Here is a 22,491-nt window from a genome sequence, read left to right as displayed (position 1 = left end):
AGGCAGAATCTTGCTCTGTTGCCCAGGCTGGAGTGCAGTGATGCAATCTCAGCTCACTGCAACCTCCACTTCCTGTGTTCAAGCATTTCTCCTGCCTCAGCCCCATGAGTAGCTGGGATTACAGGCACCCGCCACCACGCCCTGCTAATTTTTGTATTTTTAGTAGAGACAGGGTTTCACCATGTTGGCCAGGCTGGTCTGAACTCCTGACCTCAAGTGCCTCAGCCTCCCAAAATGCCGGGATTACAGGTATAAGCCACCGTGCTCAGCCAAAACACATTATTTAACAAGTATTTTTTTAATGTAATGTATGTGAGTTGTATCAGGGTGTTTTTAGCAGAAAAGAAACTATAATATGTAGCGGATATTCAAATCCCTCACCATCACTTCTTCTATTTTATTTAGATTGAGACTTCTCTGTGCACATATGCCTTCCTGATGCTGGCACAGAGACTGTGCCCTTTTTACACTCCATACAATCTGCAGCATGCTACCAATGCATAATACCTGTAGGGGATAAAAGTACCAAGAGCAAAGGTGACCTCATATCACTATCGATGCCAGGAGGACAGTGGGGGCTGGAACACCTGGGAGACCCATTCCTCCTGGGGAAGACAGAAGCAGGGTAGAACTCCAGTGGTGCCACAAGAAACTACACCTGCAAAGCAAGTCACTTGCATATTTGCCTGGGCCATTGCCTTTAAAAATATTCACTGAATACCAGCAAATAGGACAACTGGTTTTACCTAGAGACCCTTCCCATGTAAGTCTAATTTGTAGAGGAATTCCTATATAATGTCTCTGCTCCTCCCACATTGGAAGTCAACATCCAAAGCTGCCAGTATGTCCTTCCTTCTCTTACCCTCTTACTTTCACTTGTGTTCCAAACAATGCACAGGCATGCATACACACACACACACACACACACACACTCAAATGGATTGATAGCATTTGGCAGACTAAATCACCTGGCGAAACATTTTACTTTCAGGAGATCCTCCCATGGAAATATAGCACTACCTTTGATGTATTTCAGCATTGTTTTTAGTTTTATCTTTCTCCCGACAGGTTTGGCTAACAGGCAGAAGAAAACTTTATCAATTTATTAACTCACCCAAAAGGTTCCAAGAGCACCCTGGGTTGGAAGTCCCCCACTCAGTGAGTCAACATTGGACTTTACAGGAGCCTGACCAATGAAGCTATATGCTCTTTTGTTAATGACAATTTCATTCTGTTTTTTTACCAAAGAAAATAAGTCTAATTGTTTCACCTGGTTTTTTTGTCTTATTCTTTTTGTTTGTTTGTTTAATGTTCATTGAGTGCCTGCCACATACCTGGCACTGTGTTAATTATTTTTCATATGTTACCTGACCACACAAAAAATTAATAGCCAAGAGTTTATTAGAAAATTATTTTTTGAATACCCATTTTGTGAGAGGTCCTATATTAAACACTGACATGCTACACACAAGAAATAAAAGGCATGCTATTATTGTCCAGTGCTTTCTGAAACCCAGCAGCTGAAGAGATAGAACATAGACACAAGAAATAAGTGAAGAAGGTAGAATAGCACAATAAATGGATAAACTCACAGTGACATTACAGATAACCCATAGCACCAAAGTGACCCAAGCTAAGGCAGAAATCTGTTAGAACAAATGCTTCACATTCTATGAACCCTTTGGGGACCTCATACAAATGACAGAAAGTATCTGAGAAAAAAAATCTGTTTCATTTTCCCCAAAACTGGATACAAGACTATGTTGTGAATACTTTTAAATGTTTTCTCTGGTAAACTGTAGTCAGTAGCCAGCGCTCATGCCTGGTCCAGCTCTAAAGCAGAACTATGGCATAGAAAGTCTGTTTTTATCCCAGTCTTGGCCTCCTAGGCCTGTCCAGATTGCCCTGTGCTGGCGTGCTGCCTGGTCACCAGTCAAGCCCTGAGGGAATACAGATGAACAGGGATGTGTCATCTGTCCAAGTCAGTTAACAGATACTTATGCTACCCCTAAACATGTCTACATTCAAAGCAGCGACTCCAACACAGGACTCACGAGTTGAAGAAAGGAAGGGCCAGTGCTCTTGATTTTTAATCATTCAGACCCCATCAGGGAAGAAACAAGGGTCCACACTGTACTACTTTTGATTCACAATACACATTGGAATTTTTGCAAACAGCATCTTTTGTCTGAGAAAGTTTGGCAGTAGACAGAAAGTCTCTCAGATCCAGGAGTGTCCACTAACGGCCATGGTAATCATTTTCTTCCATTACTGATTTCCTGTTTGAGTTAAGACACTCCTGTCACTCTTCAGTACCCAAGCTTGTAGTTGCTAATTGATTTTCCACTCTTCTGCACAATGGAATGACAGGTTTGATGGGCACAATTAGAACCACCTGCTACAAATTACTTATTTCTTTTGTGATCAGGCAACTGCTCCTGGTCTAAGACTTTTAACACTTTGTGGAATAGAGAGGGGAAGAAAAACAGATCCTTATTGTTGAGTAACAAATTTGTATTTGCTTGCTGATTGTTACAAAATCTTTTCAGGCCTGGCCACTTTGCTTCCAGACAAAGCATGAATGCAGAAGTTGAGTTCCAAAATTATAACGCATAATTGGCTAAATCCATGTATGTCTAAATTTTGAATCAATCAGCCATGGAATATTGGTACAAAATAATCCAAATGGCATTCAATTTTGTGAATTTTGCCAAAAGTGAGAAATTCTGCAATATCTCATTTTCTCCTAAGTTTATTTTACTTTCATTTATTTTTGAGGCAGTGTCTCACTCTGTTGCCCAGGCTGGAGTGTAGTGGTGCCTTCATGACTCACTGCAGCTTTGACCTCCTGGGCTCAAGTAATCCTCATGCCTCAGCCCCCCAAGTAGTTGGGACTACAGGCGTGTACCACCATGCCTGGCTAATTTTTTAAATTTTTTTGTAGAGACAGATTCTTGCCATGTTGCCATGGCTGGTCTTGAACTCCTGGGCTCAAGAAATCGTCCTGCCTTAGCCTCTCAGAGTGCTGGGATTATAGGCGTGAGCCACTGTGCCTCTCCTAAGCTTAAATGTGCATTATTTTAAAGCATTTTTACAGCTCTACCATTTTCCTGCCACTGTCATATCTCCCCAAAACACTTTTGCAGTTAATATTTTTTATTGTGGTAAAATATACATAACACACACATAAACATAAAATTCACCATGTTAGTCATTTTTAAGTGTGCAGTTCAGTGGTGTTAACTGCATTCACATTGTTGTTCACCACCACCATCATCCATCTCCAGAACTCTTTTCATCTTCCCAAACCGAAACTCTGTACCCGTTAAACAATAGCTGCCTATTCTCCCCTCCTCCCAGACCCTGGCAACTACTATTCTATTTTCTGTCTCTGTGAGTTTAACTATCTAGGTGTCTCATGTAAGTGTAATTATGTTTTTTCTGTATCTGCTTTATTTCACTTAGCATGTTGTAGTATCAGCATTTCCTTTCTGTTTAAGGCTAATTAATATTCCATTGTATGTATATACACATACTGTTTATCTATTCATCCATTAATGGATATTTGGGTTGCTCCCACCATTTGGCTATTGTGACTAACGCTGCTATGAACATGAATGCACAAATACCCTTTGAGTCCCTGCTTTCAATTCTTTGGCGTGTATGCCTATAAGTGAAATTGCTGGATCATATGATAATTTAATTTTAAATTTTTTGAGGAACCGCCACACTCTTTTCCATAATGGCTGCACCATTTTCCATTCCCACCGGTAGTGCATAAGGGTTCCAGTTTCTCCACATCCTAGCCAATGCTTACTATTTTCTGGTTGTTTTGTTTTGATAATAGCCATCCTACTGGGTGTGCAGTGGTATTTCGCTGTGGTTTTGATCTGCATTTCGCTAGTGATTGATGCTGTTGAACATCTTTTCATGTTCACGTGCTTATTGGCTAGCTATATATCTTCTTTGGAGAAATGTCTATTCAAGTGCTTTGCCCATTTTTTAATTGGGATGTTTGTCTTTTCTATTGTTTAGTTATAGGAATTTTCAATATATTCTGGATATTAATCCCTTATCTGATGTATAACTTGCAAATACTTTCTCCCATTTTGTGGGTTGCCTTTTCATTCTGTTGATAGTGTCCTTTGATGCACAAAGTTTTTAATTTTGATGAAGTCCAATTTATTCATTTCTTATTTTGTTGCCTGTGCTTTTGGTATCATATACAAGAAATCATTGCCAAATACAATGTTATGAAGCCTTTTTCCTATGTTTCCTTTTAAGAGTTTTATAGTTTTAGCTCTTATGTTTAGGTCTTTAATCTACTTTGAGTTCATTTTTGTGCATAGTATAAGGTAAGGGTCTAACTTCATTGTGTTGCAAGTGGATGTCTAGTTTTCCCAACACAGTTTATTGAGAAGACTGTCCTTTCTGCACTGAGCAGTCTTGGCACCATTCTTGAGAATCATTTGACATATATGCAAGGGTTTATTCCTGGTCTATTCCACTGGCCTATGTGTTAGTCTTTATGCTAGTACCACACTGGTTTTTTGTTTCATTTTGTTTTTGAGACAGGGTCTCACTCTATCACCCAGGCTGGAGTACAGTGGCTCCATCATAGCTCACTGGAGCCTTGACCTCCTGGGCTCAAGCCATCCTTCCGCCTTGACCTCCCTAGTAGCTGGGACTACAGGCATCTACCGCCACCACTCACAGCAAATGTTTTTTATGTTTTGTAGCAACAGGATCTCCCTATGTTGCCCAGGCTGGTCTTGAGCTCCTGGGCTCAAGCAAGCTGCCTGCCTCAGTCTCCCAAAGTGCTGAGATTATAGGCATGAGCCAATATGCCCAGCCCACACTGTCTTGATTACTGTAGCTTTGTAGTAAGTTTGGAAATCAAGAAGTGTCAGACCTCTAACTTGGTTTCTTTTCACAATTATATTGGCTATTCAGGGTTCCTTGAATTTCCATATGGATTTTAGGATGAACTTTTCTATTTTTGAAAAAGATATCATTGGGATTTTGATAGGGATTGCATTGAATATATAGATCATTTTGGGTAGTATAAGCATCTTAACAATATTAAGTCTTCCAAGCCATGAACACGGGATTTATTTCCATTTCCTTGTGGCTTCTTTAATTTCTTTCACCATTTTGCAGTTTTCAGTGTACAAGTCTTTCTCGTTTGTGTAGTTTATTCCTATGTATTTGGGGGACACTATTGTAAGTGGAGTTATTTTCTTAACTTCCTTCTGGCCAAACTCCACATCGCTCTTCCTGTCGATGACCTGCCGGCCTCTGCCGGTGCCTGTCGGTGTGCTCTTGTACCGGTGTGTTCCTCTGGATGTCCAGCCGCTTGTCTCTCTTCCCACTAGGGTCTCGGGGGGTTTTATAGGCAGAGGATGGGGGCGTGGCGAGCCAGGGTGGTCTTGGGAAATGCAACATTTGGGCACGAAAACAGAAATGCTTGTCTTCACCTAGGTCTGGGGGCACAGGCCGGGGGTGGAGCCCTAACCAGGAACCCTGCCCTTCTCCTCCCAGCACTTCCCTGACCCCGTATTACTTACTCTGCCTTGGAGGAGATAGAGAAAAGCAGATCGTATATTATTGAGAGCATGAACCAACTGAAGTGTAAGGAAAATTACAACAGCATGTAGGCAATATTTAGTCTTCTATACATTTCTTTTGAAGCACATTTATATAAGGTTCTGCCAGTATGATCTGGATTAAAAAAAGAACTTTTCCTGTTTCGAATGTGTGCTATTTAGGTTATTAATAGAGTATCTGCAGAAAATATTTACTAAAGCATGATGAAAATCCATTTCCCCTGCAAAGATGAGTACCATAAATGCCTAAGATCTCTAAATGTTGCTAATAATATCTGTAAAGCACTTAAAATTTTTCCTTCTTTTTATTCTTCTCTCTTTTTATCTCCTATTTCCTTTGAGACTCCTCTATTCATAAATGACCCCATTGCTTTTGCTTCCCTTAGCAAGTTAAGGATGCACAGTAATGAAAAAAACCACCAAAATTGAATAAAAAGGTCTAATTTGCTTTCTCCTTAGGTTTGGCTTCAGCCTTTGCTTTCCCACTGACTCAGCAGGTCTGCCCGGAAGTCACCACTGTTTCAAATGTGTTTCTTCTAACTTTATATGTTCTAAAAATAGCTTTCTCAAGATAGTTTCAACTTAGCTGAAAGGTTCAATGCTAGTTAAGTTTTAATAGTCATGATTTTCTTGGTAGGTGTGCATGTGGAAGCATGTATGCAAGTTTTCTAGATTCTGCTTTTGACGCATTCATACTGGAAAGGGGGCACTGCCACCAATCATTAAACAGTAATTCATTCAGCTGTTTGGGAAGTACATTAGTGGATGTAGAGCTTTAGATTAGTTCCTGGGCTTTCACATTTTTCTTCAGTGAACATGCAGATTTAAACACATTTGAATAAGCTGAGACCTACCTGTGCCTATGAACACACTGATTTGGGAGACATAAAATTGCTACTTTAATTTCTGTTTCTTTCTCCCCAGGCAAGTATGGTAGGTGGGTGCATGTGAACTCTGTATTAGTAAATGCTCATTCAGAAAAGCATAGTATCTTTCCTCCTCCCTCCTGCCCACCCTTACCCCATGCATATTGTGGCATGGTTTGTGTGGTGTGTGGCCTAATTACAAAATAGGCCACATCGTACTCCAAGAAATGCATTGCTGGCCATATGAACTTTACCACCTATGCTTTGAAATTGGAGCTGGACTTTATTCCGTGCAAGAATTAAGCCCCATATGCAAGAGTCAGATTCTCCTCACTCATGTATTTCTGGGAATTGCACTGACATTCGGCATTTATTAGTAATGCTCAGGGTCTTTGGGTGTTTTCCTGCTCCATGTTCTGAAGAATTAATGAGAAACGCTTACTCTGGGGCCATTCTGTGCACTTCATTATGCTTTAATGACTTTTTTTATTGCCCAGAAACTTAATATAATCACTTCTTTTTTCCTCTTTTAAGGTTTGAACAGGCTTTTATTACCAGTTTGATCAGTAGTGTGGTAAAAATGAAGGACAGTTATTTTTGGATAGCTCTTCAAGACCAAAATGATACAGGAGAATACACTTGGAAGCCAGCAGGGCGGAAACCCGAGCCGGTGCAGTACACACACTGGAACGCACACCAGCCCAGTGAGTAGAGTGAGCTGCATCGCCAACCCTCCCTCACCTCTGGTTCCTGTTTTCTTTACTCCAAATTCCTTCTACCCCTTGGTCCACCTCCTTTGATTCTTTCTTAATGTTTTCTTAATGCCTAAATCAACTACAAGGATCAGCACAGGTTAACAGGGGGTGATATATGGCTGATCTTTGTTTTTATTTATTCATTTATTTACTTATTTATTTGTTTGTTTGTTTTGAGACAAAGTCTCGCTCTGTCACCCAGCCTAAACTGCAGTGGTGCAATCTCAGCTCACTGCAGCCTTGACCTCCCGGGCTCAAGTGATCCTCCCACCTCAGCCTCCCCAGTAGCTGGGACCACAGGCATGCGCCACCACACCCAGCTAATTTTTGTATTTTCTGTAGAGACAGACTGGTATTGAACTCTTGGGCTCAAGCAATCCGCCCACCTTGGCCTCCCAAAGTGCTGGGTTTATAGACGTGAGCCAAATTGCCTGGCCCGATGGTCGATTTTAAAACTATAATCCATATGAGTCATTTGACATATTAAAGGTATAAATTCATTGCTCAAGACCACCACTGCCTTTATTAGCAGCAAGTCCAGTTTCTCCCTCCTAAAGTCTTTCTCCCCACCTGCAACCCCCCCACCCCACTACCTAAGAATCTCAAGCGCTTGCTCAGTTCAGAATGGTCAGTTAAACTTCAAAGTACAGTGGCTGGGCACATATGGGTACATCCAGTCAGTTCACAGTCACTGCCTGGGGTACCTTAACCAGGATTCCAGCTCTACTAGTTCATCCTCAGGTGTTCAGCTCTGAATCCCAAGGCATGAAACTGTGCCAGGTTGGTCAGTACCAGAGAAACTGATGGCTTCCGCCACAGCCTACACTAGAACCTGTCTCTGTGGAACAAGCTTCAGGCTCTTGTATTAAGCTGAAGTCGACAGCCTAGACCCAACAGCTCCTATATTTCAGAGTGAGTTCTTGCTTGCCTGGATCTCCATCAGGGCTATGCCAGAGAAAACAGCAAAGAGTTACCAAGTTTGTATCTAGAGGAAATGGCTTAGGGGCCCCAGGCTCTTCCCTCCCTGAAGAGGGAAGAGACACAGAGGTAGAAAATGTTTTAAAAATATTAACAAACATGGAGGAGAGGTTGAGTCACTGGAATGATAAAAGGAAAGGTTAGAATGAATGGGAAGAGGCAGTATTTGAAGAGATAATGCTTGAATAACTAGTGTAACAAATAAAAACAGTAAACATTTATACAGTAAACATTTATTAGAATATGCCTCATATTTTATATAGGAGATTTAAAAACCACATTCAATTTCTGTAATGCTTATAAGACTATTGAGACTTCCTACTACCTTCCAAGTGCTGCTTGAGTTGTATCCCACAAGATTTAGTAGAGTTTTATAATTTTTCAATTGAGAATACATTCTAATTTCCAATATGAATATGATTTCAACCCATAAATTAGTTAGAAGATTTTTTTAATTTCCCAAAATACAGGTGTTTCTAGTTCCTTTTGTTGTCAATACCTAATTTAATTGCACTGTGGTCAAGAAATACTGTTTGTTTGGTGCCTGTCCTTTCAAATACAGAGTTGGTATTATGGCCTTGCATGTGATCATTTTTTTTTATATATCCCATATGTACTTGAAAAGGTTGCATATTCTGCTTTTGCTACATGAAATGCTTCATATCTGTCAACTGATTATGTTAAATGTGCTGTTCAGATCATCTATAGCCTGAATATTTTTTGCCCACATGATCAATCAATTACTGAGAGTGTTAAATATCTCCCGCTATGATGGTGGATGTATAAACTTCTCCCTGTAGTTTTGTCGAGTTTTTATATTACATACTTTTTAGGCTGTTTTATTAGCAACATACAAGTTTAGAATCGTGATATCCTACCTGTGGTGTCAAAATCGGTATAGTATCCTGAGTGATCCTCTTGTTCTCTCAAAATTATTTTCTCCATAGAGTTAATTTGTTCATGAATGTAGCTACAGTAACTTTTAAAAAATTAGTATTGGCCTAGTACTTTTTTTTATTTTTTCTAACTTTGAATATTTTTGTGTTCTTAGAGTTAATGTATCACTTATAAACAGCATATAACTAAATTTTTAAAATCTTATTCACACATTTGTTGTCCTTAACTGCAGAGTTTGGTTTACTTATATTTTTTGTGATTATGTATAGAATTGGATTCATTTCTTCCATTTCATTATGTCCTTTCCATTTATCCTGCACTTTTTAGTCATGTTTTCTCTTCTTTCTTGCCATCTTTTGAATTTATCTTTTTCTTCTTTTCTCATTTCATTCTTTCCCCTTTACTTATCTGGAAATTGTATTATCTAAATCTATGTTTTTATATGTTACACTAGCTATTCAACATGCATTCTTAACAAAATCAACAATACCATCTTTGCTCTCATCTTTAAAAGGATTATGATTTGCTGTTGCTGCCTAGTTTTGAAAATTCTGAACTGTTTCATTTCTGTTAGCCATGATTTTGTTGTGGCTATCTTTGCAGTGAATATTTGTTTAGGTGTATTCATATGCTAACTATATTTATTTCATTTCTAGAAAGACTATTTCTGTTTTAAATTTGGTTGGTGGCTCTTTGTAGTCACTTGTTTCCTACTCATATTTTAAAGATTCTCTTTTATTTCCTTAAATATATCCAAGTTATTTTGTATTTGGTTTCTAACAATCTCAAACCTGAAGTTTTATGGGTCTGTTTCTGGATCTCATTTCTTTCACTTTGTGGGTTTTGCCTGGAACTACTGATTTTTCTATGTACTTTATTTATGGGAGTTCTGTAACCCCTAGGTTGAAGTTGGCCTCCTCCAATGAAAATTAGCATTTGTTTCCATCACTCAGTTTGAGGCACTACCAACTAAGGAACACTTTAAAAGCTCTGACTGAGGTTTTCTTGAACACATAGGTAGCATGAGTTCGATGACTAACCTGCATGAAGTTTGAGTTGTGGTTATAAATTCTTTAGAAAGTTATTTCTTTTACTATTATTCACTGCCAAGATTGACAGAGACAAGTTTCCTTACAAACAGCTGAGTGAGTATGTTCTCATGTACGCTTCCCAAAAGTGGCCATTTGGGATTCTATTTTATGCAGGTTTCTTCTATTAGACTTTTCATTTTGTATATCTGTTAGGCTTCATCTCCTTTCCCTCAAAATCTCCATGCAACTATCAAAGCAGATGCTCAAGCTCTCCAGAATTAGAAAGAAACCTTTAGGGTAAATCCCGCTAGGAAGGTAGTTTGGCTACCATGGTTCATACTTTTACTTCATTTGCGAGCTCTATAGATTTGTTTATTTTATGCCAACTCAGCTGTACATTTATAAAGATGTTTTCAAAATGTTTTATCTAGCATTTCAACTAGTTTGACTGAAAGAATCTTTCAGGGTACCTAATCTGCTGGTTATTTCTCATAGCACCATTTATTTTAACACATGAGATTTTTAGGATGGAGAAGAGATAAACACATGTATTCAGTCTACTGCTCAATCTTTGAGATGTCTCCTTCTGTGTTTTTTTAAAAAAATTTTCTTTCTATAACCCTACTGCATAATTAAAGCCATTCATTTAATGAGCTTTTATAGGGCGTTTGTATGACAAGGGAGATTTAAAAATTACCTAACATGCATGCCTTCATGTTGCTATAATCTGAGAGTGGTGATAGCAAATACAATAAATAACTCGTATATAGAGTCTTAGTCATTCCTGCTGCTATAACAAAATATCACATATTGGGTAATTTATAAATAACACAAATTTATTTCTCACAGTTCTAGAGGCTGGGAAGTCCAAGATTAAGGTGCTAGCAGATTCAGTGTCTGCTGAAGGCCTTCTTGCAGCGCCCTCACATGGTGGAAGGGCAAAACAGCAAAACGAGAGTAGGACACCCCCTCAGCCTCTTTTATAAAAGCACTAATCCCATTCATGGGATGGAGCACTCATGACTTTATTACTTCCCAGAAGGCCCTGCCTCTTATATCACATATGAATTTTGGAGGGATATATTACGTTCAAACCATGGCAACAGGAAAATATGTGGTGAGTGCTGTAAGAAGTATAAAATAAAGTATTCTAACAGTTAAATGAAGGGAGGATTTATTGAAGTTACCATAAAAGTTCAAGAGGAAGTGGCCTTTCACCTGGGATTGAAAATGTCTGAAATATAGTAGGATTTAGTGGTTAAAGAAGTAAAAAGAATTTTCTCAGCAGAAGCAAATATATGGGGCAACTCTGAGAAATTTTAGGAGCACTGTGTAATTAGAGATTAAGATATATGCAAAGAGTTGTAAAAGATAAGGCCAGAGTAAGATATTGAAACCACAGCCTAATATTACAAGCTAAAGAGTTTTCACTTCTTATCTAGGTATAGGAAGCCACTAGAGGTTTTGGATCAAAAAATATTAAGATCAGAAGTGTTCTTCATTGAGGGTGTTAAGTAAGGTGATATAAATAGATATAAGAGACTGCACTGCAGGATAACATATGCATAAAGAGTACCTACCCGCTATTGAGTTGGACTAAAGTTCAAATTCCAGCATTATGATCTCAGAGAAATTACTTAATCTCTCCATATCTCAGTTTCCTCTTATTTAAAATAAGGACAGTAATAGTATCTACCTTACAGGATTGTTGTGAGGATTAAAAGAAATATTACATAGTTGCTACTGCATTGTAAATAATTAATAAATATTAGCCTTTCTTATTGCAGAGAAATAATTTGCAGAATTTTACCTAAAGCTACAGACAGTGACATTGCTAATCTATTAGGGTTCCTCACCCATACATTCTAAGATGCAGGACCTATTCTGTGCTGGATCAGTCACCAATGTGAGCACCCTGGGAAACCACAGAGCTTTAAAGGAAGGTATGACTGTGGCCTACACACACATTTCCCCAACACTTATGAGCTAGTGTTAAATGTTTTTTTAAAAATTCCTTTAGACCTCCTGAAATTAGAAGAAAGAAAAAAGAGAGAGATCAAAGAAAGTCAGTTTACATTCTCTCTGTTAAATACATGGTTTAAAACCCTGTACTTTTGAAGACTTAAGTTTAGAAGTTACACCATCCTAATGAGTAAAGAGCTGAACAAACTGAAAAATCAACAACTCTTCTTAGACCCATCACAAGGCAAACCACTGCCGCCCAAAACTGGAAAAATACAAAGATACAGAGGATCACAACTTCCTGGATCGGAAACCCATCAGCAGAAACCTGCAGAGGAACCTGTGCTGGGAGAGGAACATCTGAACCGTCATTGATAAAATTGCTGGAGGCTCAGCACAGACACTCTGAGGGTTCTCCCGGGTGACCCAGTCATAGGGGACCCCCACACTTTTGTGAGTTCTAGTTCCAGGTAATCTATCAGGTTATCACAGTGAAATATCAGAGAAAAAATTCCCTAATGCTTCCAGTAGAGGGAGAGGAAAAGGAACCATTTTGAAATATAGCAAAGCATTCCGTTCCTAACAAGGCCCCACCTCAGGAGAGGCTGTTTTGTCAGACTGCTGCTGGAGTTTTATCAGAGCCTGACTCATCTGGAGGAAGGGAAATCTACAACTCCAGCCAGCTCTATCCTTTCACGTTTTGGAAAGGAAATACCCTGCTCCAGCTCTCTAGCCATCCTGTCCCACCAAGCAGGGAAAAATAACTGAGAAGCATTCGCTGGTCAAGGGCACAGTTTAGGAACACAGGCTCACCAAAAGGCTGAAACCTAATGGTAAAATTGTAGAACACTTCCCCTCCTCTCACACCTTACCATTCCATCGCAAAGGCCTGTTTACTGCAGTTTCTTTTACCCAGTATATTACATCCACTTTTCAACAAAAATATTACAAGACATACTAAAAGGCAAGAAACATAGTTTGAAGAGACTGAACAAGCCTCAGAGCCAGTCAGCTATGACAGGGATGTTGAAATTACCAGACAAGCAATTTTTTAAAATTTGATTAATATGCTAAGGGCTTTAATGGGAAAAGTAGACAACATGCAAGAACAGCTGGATCCTGTAAGCAGAGAGGTGGAGAGTCTAAGAAAAAACAAAAAAACAAACAAAAAAAAGAAATGCTACAGATCAAAACACCATCACAGAAATGAAGAATGCTTTTGATGAGTTTATAGTAGACTGAACACACATGAGAAAAGAATCTCTGAGTTTGAGTATATGATAATACAAACTTCTGAAACTGAAAAACAAAGAGGAAAAAGACTGAAACAGAACAGAATATTCAAGAACTGTGGGACAACTACAAACTGTGTAATGGGAATATCAGAAGGAAAAGAAAGAAATAAAGGAAAAGATGCAATATTTGAAGCAATAATAACTGAGAATTTCCCCCAAGTTAATATCAGACACCAAACCACAGATCCAGGAAACGCTGAGAACACCAACCAACATAAACGCACGGAAAACTACACGTAGACATACTGTATTCGAACTTCAGAAAATAAAAAATAAAGACAAAATCTTGAAAGAAGCCAGAGGGGAAAAAACACCTTACCTCTGGAGGAGCAAAGATAAGAATTATATCTGACTGCTCTTCAGAAATCATCGAAGCAAGAAGAAAGTAGCATGAAATATTTAAAGTGTTAAGAGAAAAAAAACCCTCCAACTTAGGATTCTATACTCTGTGAAATTATCCTTTAAAAATGAAGGAGAATTTTTATCAGATTTTATCTGATTTTTATCAGACAAACAAAAATTCGGGAAATTTGTTGCTAGTAGACCTACCTTGCAAGAAATAGTCAAAGAAATTCTTCAGAGAGAAGGAAAATGATATAGAAGCTCAGATCTATGTAAAGAAAGAAGGAGCATCAGAGAATAAATGAAGGTAAAATAAAAACTTCTATTTTTCTTATTCTTAATTGATCCAACAAATAATAGTATGTTTAAAGTAATAGCAGCAATATATTCAGTCATAGGTGAGATAGATAGATGATAGATGATAGAGTTGCTTTTATACAAGTGAAATGAGTGACAGAGATGGCGCAAGGGATGAGAGGGACTTTGGGTGGTTGTGATGTGTCCGTGTAGGTTCATCAGTGGTAATAAATGCACCACTGTGGTGTGGGATGTCTATAGTGAAGGAGATTGGAGGGCAGTGGTGTTAGAGGGGCGCTCTCTGTATTTTGCATTCAATTTTGCTGTCAACCTAAAACTTCCTGTTACTAATTTTTTAAAATTATACTTTTGAAAGATGCATGCAAAGTGAAATGAAGACAAATTAGTTTTTTGTATATAAACATCAGTTTAGGAAATTTGTATGGAAACTGGTGACTTTCCATAGCTCCAAACAAGTAACATCATAATTCGCTCAACAGAAAGACCTTGTTCTACAAATCTATGAATATTATTAAAATAAAGAGAGTAATAAACTTCCATGTCACACTATACTGCAAAAAAATAAAAGTTTAGGTATCATTTCTATACACTTAGGAATTTTGTTAGGAATGTCTATACCTGTCAAAATAAATTAATACATTTTGAGTAGAGAAAATCTTTGGTTTTTAATATTAAGTTTCTTGGGGGCATATTTAGATGTCGGAAATTTGGAATTGAAGCAGAGCTTCTTGTCATTCATAAGTTTCTGCTGTAATTTATTTGAGTGGCACTACTCTTTTTCTCTTTTCCCTAAAGCAAAAATAATGCCATGATGTTCAGTTTGGCTGCTCAAGCTGATTGACACTGAGTAAATTGTCTCTGAATAAGATGAAAATGTAAATCTTTTTGAAGAAAATAGCAATATAAAAGCTTCTGTGTTTCCCTTTTTCTTTTAAATTGCAACTTGCAGAAACACAGCCTAAATCACCTTTTCTTTCCTGCCTGTCACAAAATAATCCATTAGCTTCGTCCCCACGTCAGAATCTTAATCCAGCAAAGACTAACTACATGAATTGACCACTGAACAGGAAGCCTACAGCTTTTTGTAAACTCATCCAGGACTCTGTCTCTATGTCATACCAGCAAAATATTCACCCACCCCACATCCCACACCACAGTGTATATTTGCTACAATTGACAAACCTACATGAACACATCAGAACCCCCAAAGTCCCTCTCATCCTTCCTATCATTCCTGTCATGCATTTCACTTGCATAAAAGCAAATCAGAAGGGAATCACCTTTCTGTCATTTTTTTTTTCAACTTAGGGTTATGTTCACCAAATAGTATTACCACCAGATGGTATCTACCAGTAGTAGAACCACCAAGCATCAGCAATTATCAATTCATGACCAATCTTCTTCCATCTGTACCCTCACCCCTTTCCCATATTTTTTCATAGCAAATCCTCAACATCATATTGTTTCATCCATAAATATTTCAGCATTATTTCCAAAAAATAGAGACTTCTTTTTAAAAGACCTAATAATACAATTATCACCCCTTAAAGTAATTAACTATAATTGCCTATCATTATAAATCTTCAGTTAACGCTCAAATTTCTAAATGGCTCATAAATATTATGTAATGTATTTTACAGCTAGTTTGAATCAAGATCCAAAGAAGGTTCACGCATTGTAATTGGTTGATAGATCTCCTAAAGTCTGTTTTCATCTCTGTGTTTCCCGCCCCTCCCCAATTTCCACCCCTGCCTTTATTTGTTAATGCAAATGTGCTTTGTCTTATAAATTTTCCTGCAGTCTGGGCTTTGTTGATTGTATTCACATCACATTGTTTAATGTGTTACTCTATTTTCTTTTTCATAAAATAGGCATTTTTATTTTTAAAAAGAATGAAAGGATTGACCAAAATCAGATTTTTTTTTTTTTGAAAGATGGTTTCGTAGGTAGTTGTGTGCTCTGTCTGGAGGCACATAATGTCCAATTTTTTTCTCTTTTTGTGATATTAGCAGCCTTTGATGGTCAATTCTTAAATCCATTGACTCATTAGGGGTTTCTTCATTTATAGCTGGGATAGTCCTATAAAGAGGTAATTCCATTCAATCAATTTTTTGTTACCCCATGGTACAATTTTTATAGGAAACACAGAACAAATGCTTAGTTCTTTCCCTTTACTAGCTTTCAAAATAATTATTTCTTCATTAGCATCCTTCATCCGTGACCCATTAGAGGTGTTTTTCTTTTTTTAGCATTACTATGAAGTAAGGGTTTTAAACATAGTTGATGTGTTTTAGTCCTTTGGAATTATCCTTTTTAATGCTCAAATGCCCCATCTTTGTGATGGGAATCTCTTCAAGGAATATCTTCTGAATCCTTCTGATGTGATCCTAGTAGTCTTTGATAGTGTCCGTGCTATCTGATATGACAGATATAAATTTCTGCTGCAGACCTAGAAGCATCCATTGCATCAAGGAACCCTGGTTTCTTTTGATGGGAAATGATATTATTTCAGCATCACAGACTGGGCTTATGGGTTCTCGTTGTTTGTGGTTTGTTATTGTTTCTAGGCCATTTCAGTGGACAGATCTAGGAAGTGTGTGTTTGTGTGCGTGTGTGTGTAAGATTAAACACTTTTTGAGTTCAAATTCATACTTGCAATTTGAATTCAGGACTACAAAGTTAATTAACCTATATTTTAACTGTATTTCCTTTCTTTCATGCCAAATTTTCCATTCTTAAAACACCAGAAAATCCTGTTATTTTTAGTAAAAAACGACAACAAAGGCTCTCTATGACAGTTGGTATTTCAAGAGAAATGAAATATTCAGGTGAAACAGGAAAAATGGTTTTCATCCATACCAATTATTGCCACTGATTAAATGGAAAGATGATAAATTAGCTTCTCATTCAAGGAGAAGCTAATGCTTAGAAACTAAAATGTACTTTGTACCTAGATTCAAGATTCAATATAAGTGGAGGTTGCTCTATGGTGAAAGAAAATAGATGAGTCTATACTTGTTAAGACATTCAAAAACACTTTTCCAAGTTATATTAGAGGCTCATAGGTGTCTGTATTGAGAAAAATAAACACTTTCGATCAGTCCTTTGCAGCCATCCATAACTCAGGCTCTGTGAAAAATGTTTTGTTTCTAGACCTAGATACCCCTGGCATGTTCCATTCCTGTGCGATGACTCTGGGGCATGTTCACCCTGATTGTTCCGAGCCCATGGAAATCTGCAAGTGACAAGGAAAATAAGATCCCAATAGAGCAAGTCAGGTTTATTTTCTTGAAAGTGCCCTGCACATAGTGAGGAGTAGTAAGAAGCCTGTCCCATCAGTAGGCCAATCCATTTTAAGGCTCATCAAAACTCTGAAACGAGCCACCACATAAATAAGGATAAACCCAGTCTAATTTCTGAGAAGCCCTTAGAACATTGACGTATCTCCTCATAATCATGTAAGTAACTGTCATACAAAGTAAAAATGTGACAGTAGATCTTCAAGGAAATGCTGTGGCCACACACAGGAGAGAAACAGGATCAGGGGAATGTGAGAGAGCTCCATGGGACAGGAGCATAATTTTAGGGGAACTCATTCATTCATTTATTCAACTGCTTATTGAATGCCCACCCACTCACTCTGTACCTTGATACTGTCGCACTGTAGACCCAAATAAATCTGGTTTCAAATCCCGGAGCAAGCCCACTACGTTTGTGGCCTTTGACAAGTTACTAAGCCTCTGTGCCCTAATTTTTCCATCTGCACAATCAGGCACTAATGCCTGTCTCAAAGAGTTTCTGAAGTTAAACAGGGAAAAGACCATATAAATTGCCTAGCACAGTGCCTGGCAGATACACAGCATTGTAGGAAACTTGCCTACCCAAAGAGCTTCACTTTTCTCTGTTATTGGAGAGAAGGAGAGAGAGGGAAGGTGAGAGGGTAGAGGACTTGAGAGATGAGGATGTAAAGGGTTGTTGCAGGGAACTGGAAAATAAGTAGGCAGACTCAAGTGAAATAATTGTCTAGAGGCACTGAAAAGCCAGCACAAAAAGGTTTGGTCAGGCCGGGCGCGGTGGCTCAAGCCTGTAATCCCAGCACTTTGGGAGGCCGAGACGGGCGGATCACGAAGTCAGGAGATCGAGACTATCCTGGCTAACACGGTGAAACCCCATCTCTACTAAAAAAATACAAAAAACTAGCCGGGCGAGGTGGCGGGCGCCTGTAGTCCCAGCTACTCGGCAGGCTGAGGCAGGAGAATGGCGTGAACCCGGGAGGCGGAGCTTGCAGTGAGCTGAGATCCGGCCACTGCACTCCAGCCTGGGCGACAGAGCGAGACTCAGTCTCAAAAAAAAAAAAAAAAAGGTTTGGTCAATGGGTTTGTTTTTAGGTATTTGAACAGAGAGGTGGACAGTGGAGGTTTTCCCAGCTCACTTAATTTTGCATAGTTAGATAACTTGGTGAATTAGAATTTCTTAATTGACAGAAAGTCTCCCCATTCATGTTTGCAGGAGAGAGTGAGTGGGGTGAGGGTATGGCAGGTAAGGAGAATCTGTCAAAATGTGAGATTCACCACTGAGAATAATCATTTTTCTTCCCCAGTGGGAAGTGAGTTATCAAATTTAAGAACAATTTCTCTGAAAGAAAATTCGCCTCTGCTCTTTCCCACACCCTTACCCTTATTATTTGGCTTTGCAAGCATCCCCACAATATAGGCTTATAAATTTAGTTTATCTCTCCCTTAGCCTGGTCTCCCTTTATTATACCACTTTACTGCTTCTTTGGGGCTGAGACTCTAAAATTTGGGTCAAATGTTCCATTAAGTTAACCACTTTAGAATACCAATACCACTCCTGCAGCACTTTTCATCTTCATAGTGGTTCACAAACATCTCCTTCTTCACTAATGAAGATGAGTCGAATATCTTATAGCATCTAAAACCAAAGCTATTTAATCATTGTCTGATGTGGGAAAGTGAGACAAAATGCAAGACCAACAAAAAAGTATATTACATTTCAAACTTGCTGATTCAAACTTTTGAAAAATTCTTTGAACATACAGGCAGAACTCATGCCACAAAATCCTGGTTTTTGTAATGAAAATGGCCATAAGCATAATAGCAACATCGCAGGGATATATTTAGCTCTTCATATTTTATAGAGTGTTTTTCAATTCATTATTTCATTTGATCTTCATGAAAACCCATGAGAAAAAAAGGAATTATTATTCGCATATTTTAGACAAGGCCTATTGTGATTAATTCACATCCTCAAGTTTCCAGTTACTAAAGATTTGTGCTGGGACTAGAACCCCAAACTTCACGCTCCAAGTCCTCCACAAGGTTTCCTACCTGTGCTGTGCAGTTTCTGGAAGTTCCACTGGGGCCCCTCAAAGGATGGGGGAACGGAGCAGGAATGTGTGTGTTCCCTCCTCTTTCAACTAGAGCAGCTCCACAAATATATTGTATTCGGGGCTTCCATATGGATTTCTCCGGTTCGGTTTTATTGCACAGAGCATGCAGCATCTCCTCTATTGTTCATGATCCAGCTGGACTGTGAGCTGCATTCTGAAGTTACTCAACAGGCCTTCAAAGCTCCACTAATGGCAGGGGCAGTTACATACTATAATCTCTCCCCCTTGCCTGCCCACAACCTTGCATCTATAACACCAGCTAGCTGTTCTCGGCCAGTAGAGCCATCTGATGGATTTTGGATGCACCAACTCTTCCTTGACTTCCTTTTCTTCTATATGAGACATAGCATGTTTCCTCTTTTACCACTGGCCATTTTTACCTTTGAGGCTCTCTGATTCATCACACAGGCCCGGGGAGTTCTTCCAGATCAGAACCGCCTTGCCATGGTGATGCTGGTGCCTAACACACTTGTGCAGCCAGGACTGTTGAAGACACAAACACTCATACACTCATTCTTTAGCAAATGATTCCATTCCTAAAGAGATGCTCTATGTCTTCCTTTGTCTTCTTTCTTCTCACTTGCACTCTTCATTTTCCCTCTCTTTTGTCTTTCCATGAGCATAAAACAAACGGAACATAGATGACAAGCACAATGCCAGTTACTCAGTATCTGAAAACATTGAAGCCATTACTTCTGAAGGGAAATTAAGCAAGATAAATATCAAGTAGCAAGTGACGACATTTTTTAAAGAGCCTTCAGGTACAGAATCATCGCAAGTCTTCAGATGCTTCGTCTATAATCACTCTCTTTTTACAAGCATGCCTTGAAAACTCATGTCTCCTTTTCATCCTTCAAAATTCAGCTCAAATGTCACTTCCTACAAATGTTTTACTGACATCTCTGGTGAGGCTCCATCACCCCTTCTGATGTCTCCTCCAGAACTTCGAACACACCTTTTACTATGGCACTTTACACATTATATTTATTACAATTGCTTGTTTATGTGTCTGTATCTCACACCAAACTAAGAATTGGTTTTTGGTTTGCTTTGCTTCATCCTTTTGTTTCAAGCAGCTAATTATACAACCTAGCTGAGCACATTGCAGATGTACAATTTTTTATTGTTGTTGATGAATGTGAATTTAGTTAATTAAATGATCACCCAGGATTCGAGAAAAAAACAAGCTCATTCTTACTCATTTTAATCTTATTTTTGGAATGGAATTGCTTTCTACTATTCTTCACTGAAATTTGAAGTGTTTTTTGTTTTTGTTTTTGTTTTGTTTTGTTTTGTTTTTGCTGTCATATGAGTTGTATAGATTTTGCTGACAAACTTAAGAATCTTAATTTATACATTGTTTCTGTGGAAAAACACATTTTACCTTCTAAAATGTTCAAGCATACACAAAGAAAAAAGTGGAGTTTTGTCCGTGACTAGTATATCACATTTCCCAATATCTCACATATACTATGAAGGTGGGAGGCAAAATCTCTGTACTTTGCTTTTCATACAAAAGCCTCTCTCTCTCTCTAATTCTGTTTCTCTCTTCCTTTTCTCTGATGTCTGCCTTGTCCCTGCCCCCAGATCTTTACCTCATTTAGAGAATTCATCTCATTCTCTTCATTCTTCCAAGGTTTACAGTTTGGTTTTCTGTTGTATACTTTATGGTCTACCTTGAATCTGTTATTCACATATTTCCCCCTGTTGAATCCAGTTGTTAGAGGATGAGCACTATGCATTTTTCACTGTTGATTTTTCACAGTGGGATTTTGAAGTATAATATTGAAATATAGGGGATATTTTGGTTCCAGGTAGGAATAGCTCCTAATTCTTCATCATTTGCCATCTGAGCACAAAGCAGACAAGGTCCAAATTTCAGCCTTCACACTCTCTTTTCTCTCTTTCCCATCTTCCATTATTTTCTCCAGAGATGAAGAGAAATGACATAATCAGGTCAATAAGACATTCGTTTTCATCTTGATTGTTCCTGTCTGGGTGCTTAATTATGAGATGTCAATTATTCAACACTCTAAAGAGCAGTCTTCTGAGCACAAAACGTTTTAGTTGTCTGGTATTAAAAGTGCTTGTTTTCTGCTTTCAGGATACAGTGGTGGCTGTGTTGCCATGCGAGGAAAGCATCCACTTGGTAGCTGGGAAGTGAAGGACTGTCGGCACTTTAAGGCAATGTCCTTGTGCAAGCAGCCAGTTGAAAATCAGGAAACAACAGAGCATGAAGAGAGATGGCCCTTTCACCCCTGCTATTTGGACTGGGAGTCAGAGCCTGGTCTGGCCAGTTGCTTCAAGGTGATACCAAGGTTACATGGGCATTCTTAACAGGACTAACACTATTTTAATTTGATCCATGTATCCCAAATTCCTTTATTCCAGGACTCTTTTTTTTCCAGAACAGTGCCTGACAGACAGCAGGTGCTTAATCAACATTTGTTGCCTGTCTCTATCCTTTCAATCATATTCCAAATAATTTTTAAGTAAAAAAAATCGACACATCCTGGTGATATTGAAGGTTTCCTCATGAAGATTGTTATCTGTTCAGCAGAAATACCATGCACGTGGCCAGGCATGGTGGTTCATGCCTGTAATCCCAGCACTTTGGGAGGCCAAGGCAGGCATATCACTTGAGGTCAGGAGTTCCAGACCAGCCTGGCCAACATGATGAAATCCCATCTCTACTAAAAATACAAAAAGTAGCCAGGCGTGGTGGCATGCACCTGTAGTCCCAGCTACTTGGGAGGCTGAGACAGGAGAATCGCTTGAACCCGGGAGGCAGAGGTTGCAGTGAGCCGAGACTGCACCACAGCATTCCATCCTGGGCAACACAGCGAGACTCTGTCTCAAAAAAAAAAAAGGAAAGAAAAGAAATACCATTAATCCCTGGAAGGAGGGCACCGTGCTCTGGTTATCACTCATGGGGGAGAACTCTAAACACCTAACCAGTTTCTGCATAAGTTCCTAGCTCTGACAGGAGGTTTTGCACAAACTTGGCTGCCAGAGTATGAATCTGGTGAGA

The 22,491-nt window shown here is 38.8% G+C and overlaps 1 protein-coding gene across 4 annotated transcripts in view; it reads left to right on the top strand.

Annotated features, from left to right (window-relative positions):
• Nucleotides 1-22,491, top strand: part of PLA2R1 (phospholipase A2 receptor 1) — a 129,343-nt gene that overhangs the window by 51,638 nt on the left and 55,214 nt on the right. For all 4 annotated transcript variants that reach the window (XM_009182309.4, XM_009182310.3, XM_003907525.4 and 1 more), the window contains exons 11-12: nucleotides 7,007-7,176; nucleotides 21,565-21,767. In XM_009182309.4, the coding sequence (XP_009180573.2) occupies nucleotides 7,007-7,176; nucleotides 21,565-21,767 (373 nt within the window). The remainder of the gene's footprint in view (nucleotides 1-7,006; nucleotides 7,177-21,564; nucleotides 21,768-22,491) is intronic.

Source organism: Papio anubis, chromosome 10 (assembly GCF_008728515.1).
Source record: "Papio anubis isolate 15944 chromosome 10, Panubis1.0, whole genome shotgun sequence".
NCBI lineage: Eukaryota > Metazoa > Chordata > Mammalia > Primates > Cercopithecidae > Papio > Papio anubis.
Note: the sequence above shows the minus strand (reverse complement) of the source record. Positions and strands in the feature narration are given on the sequence as shown.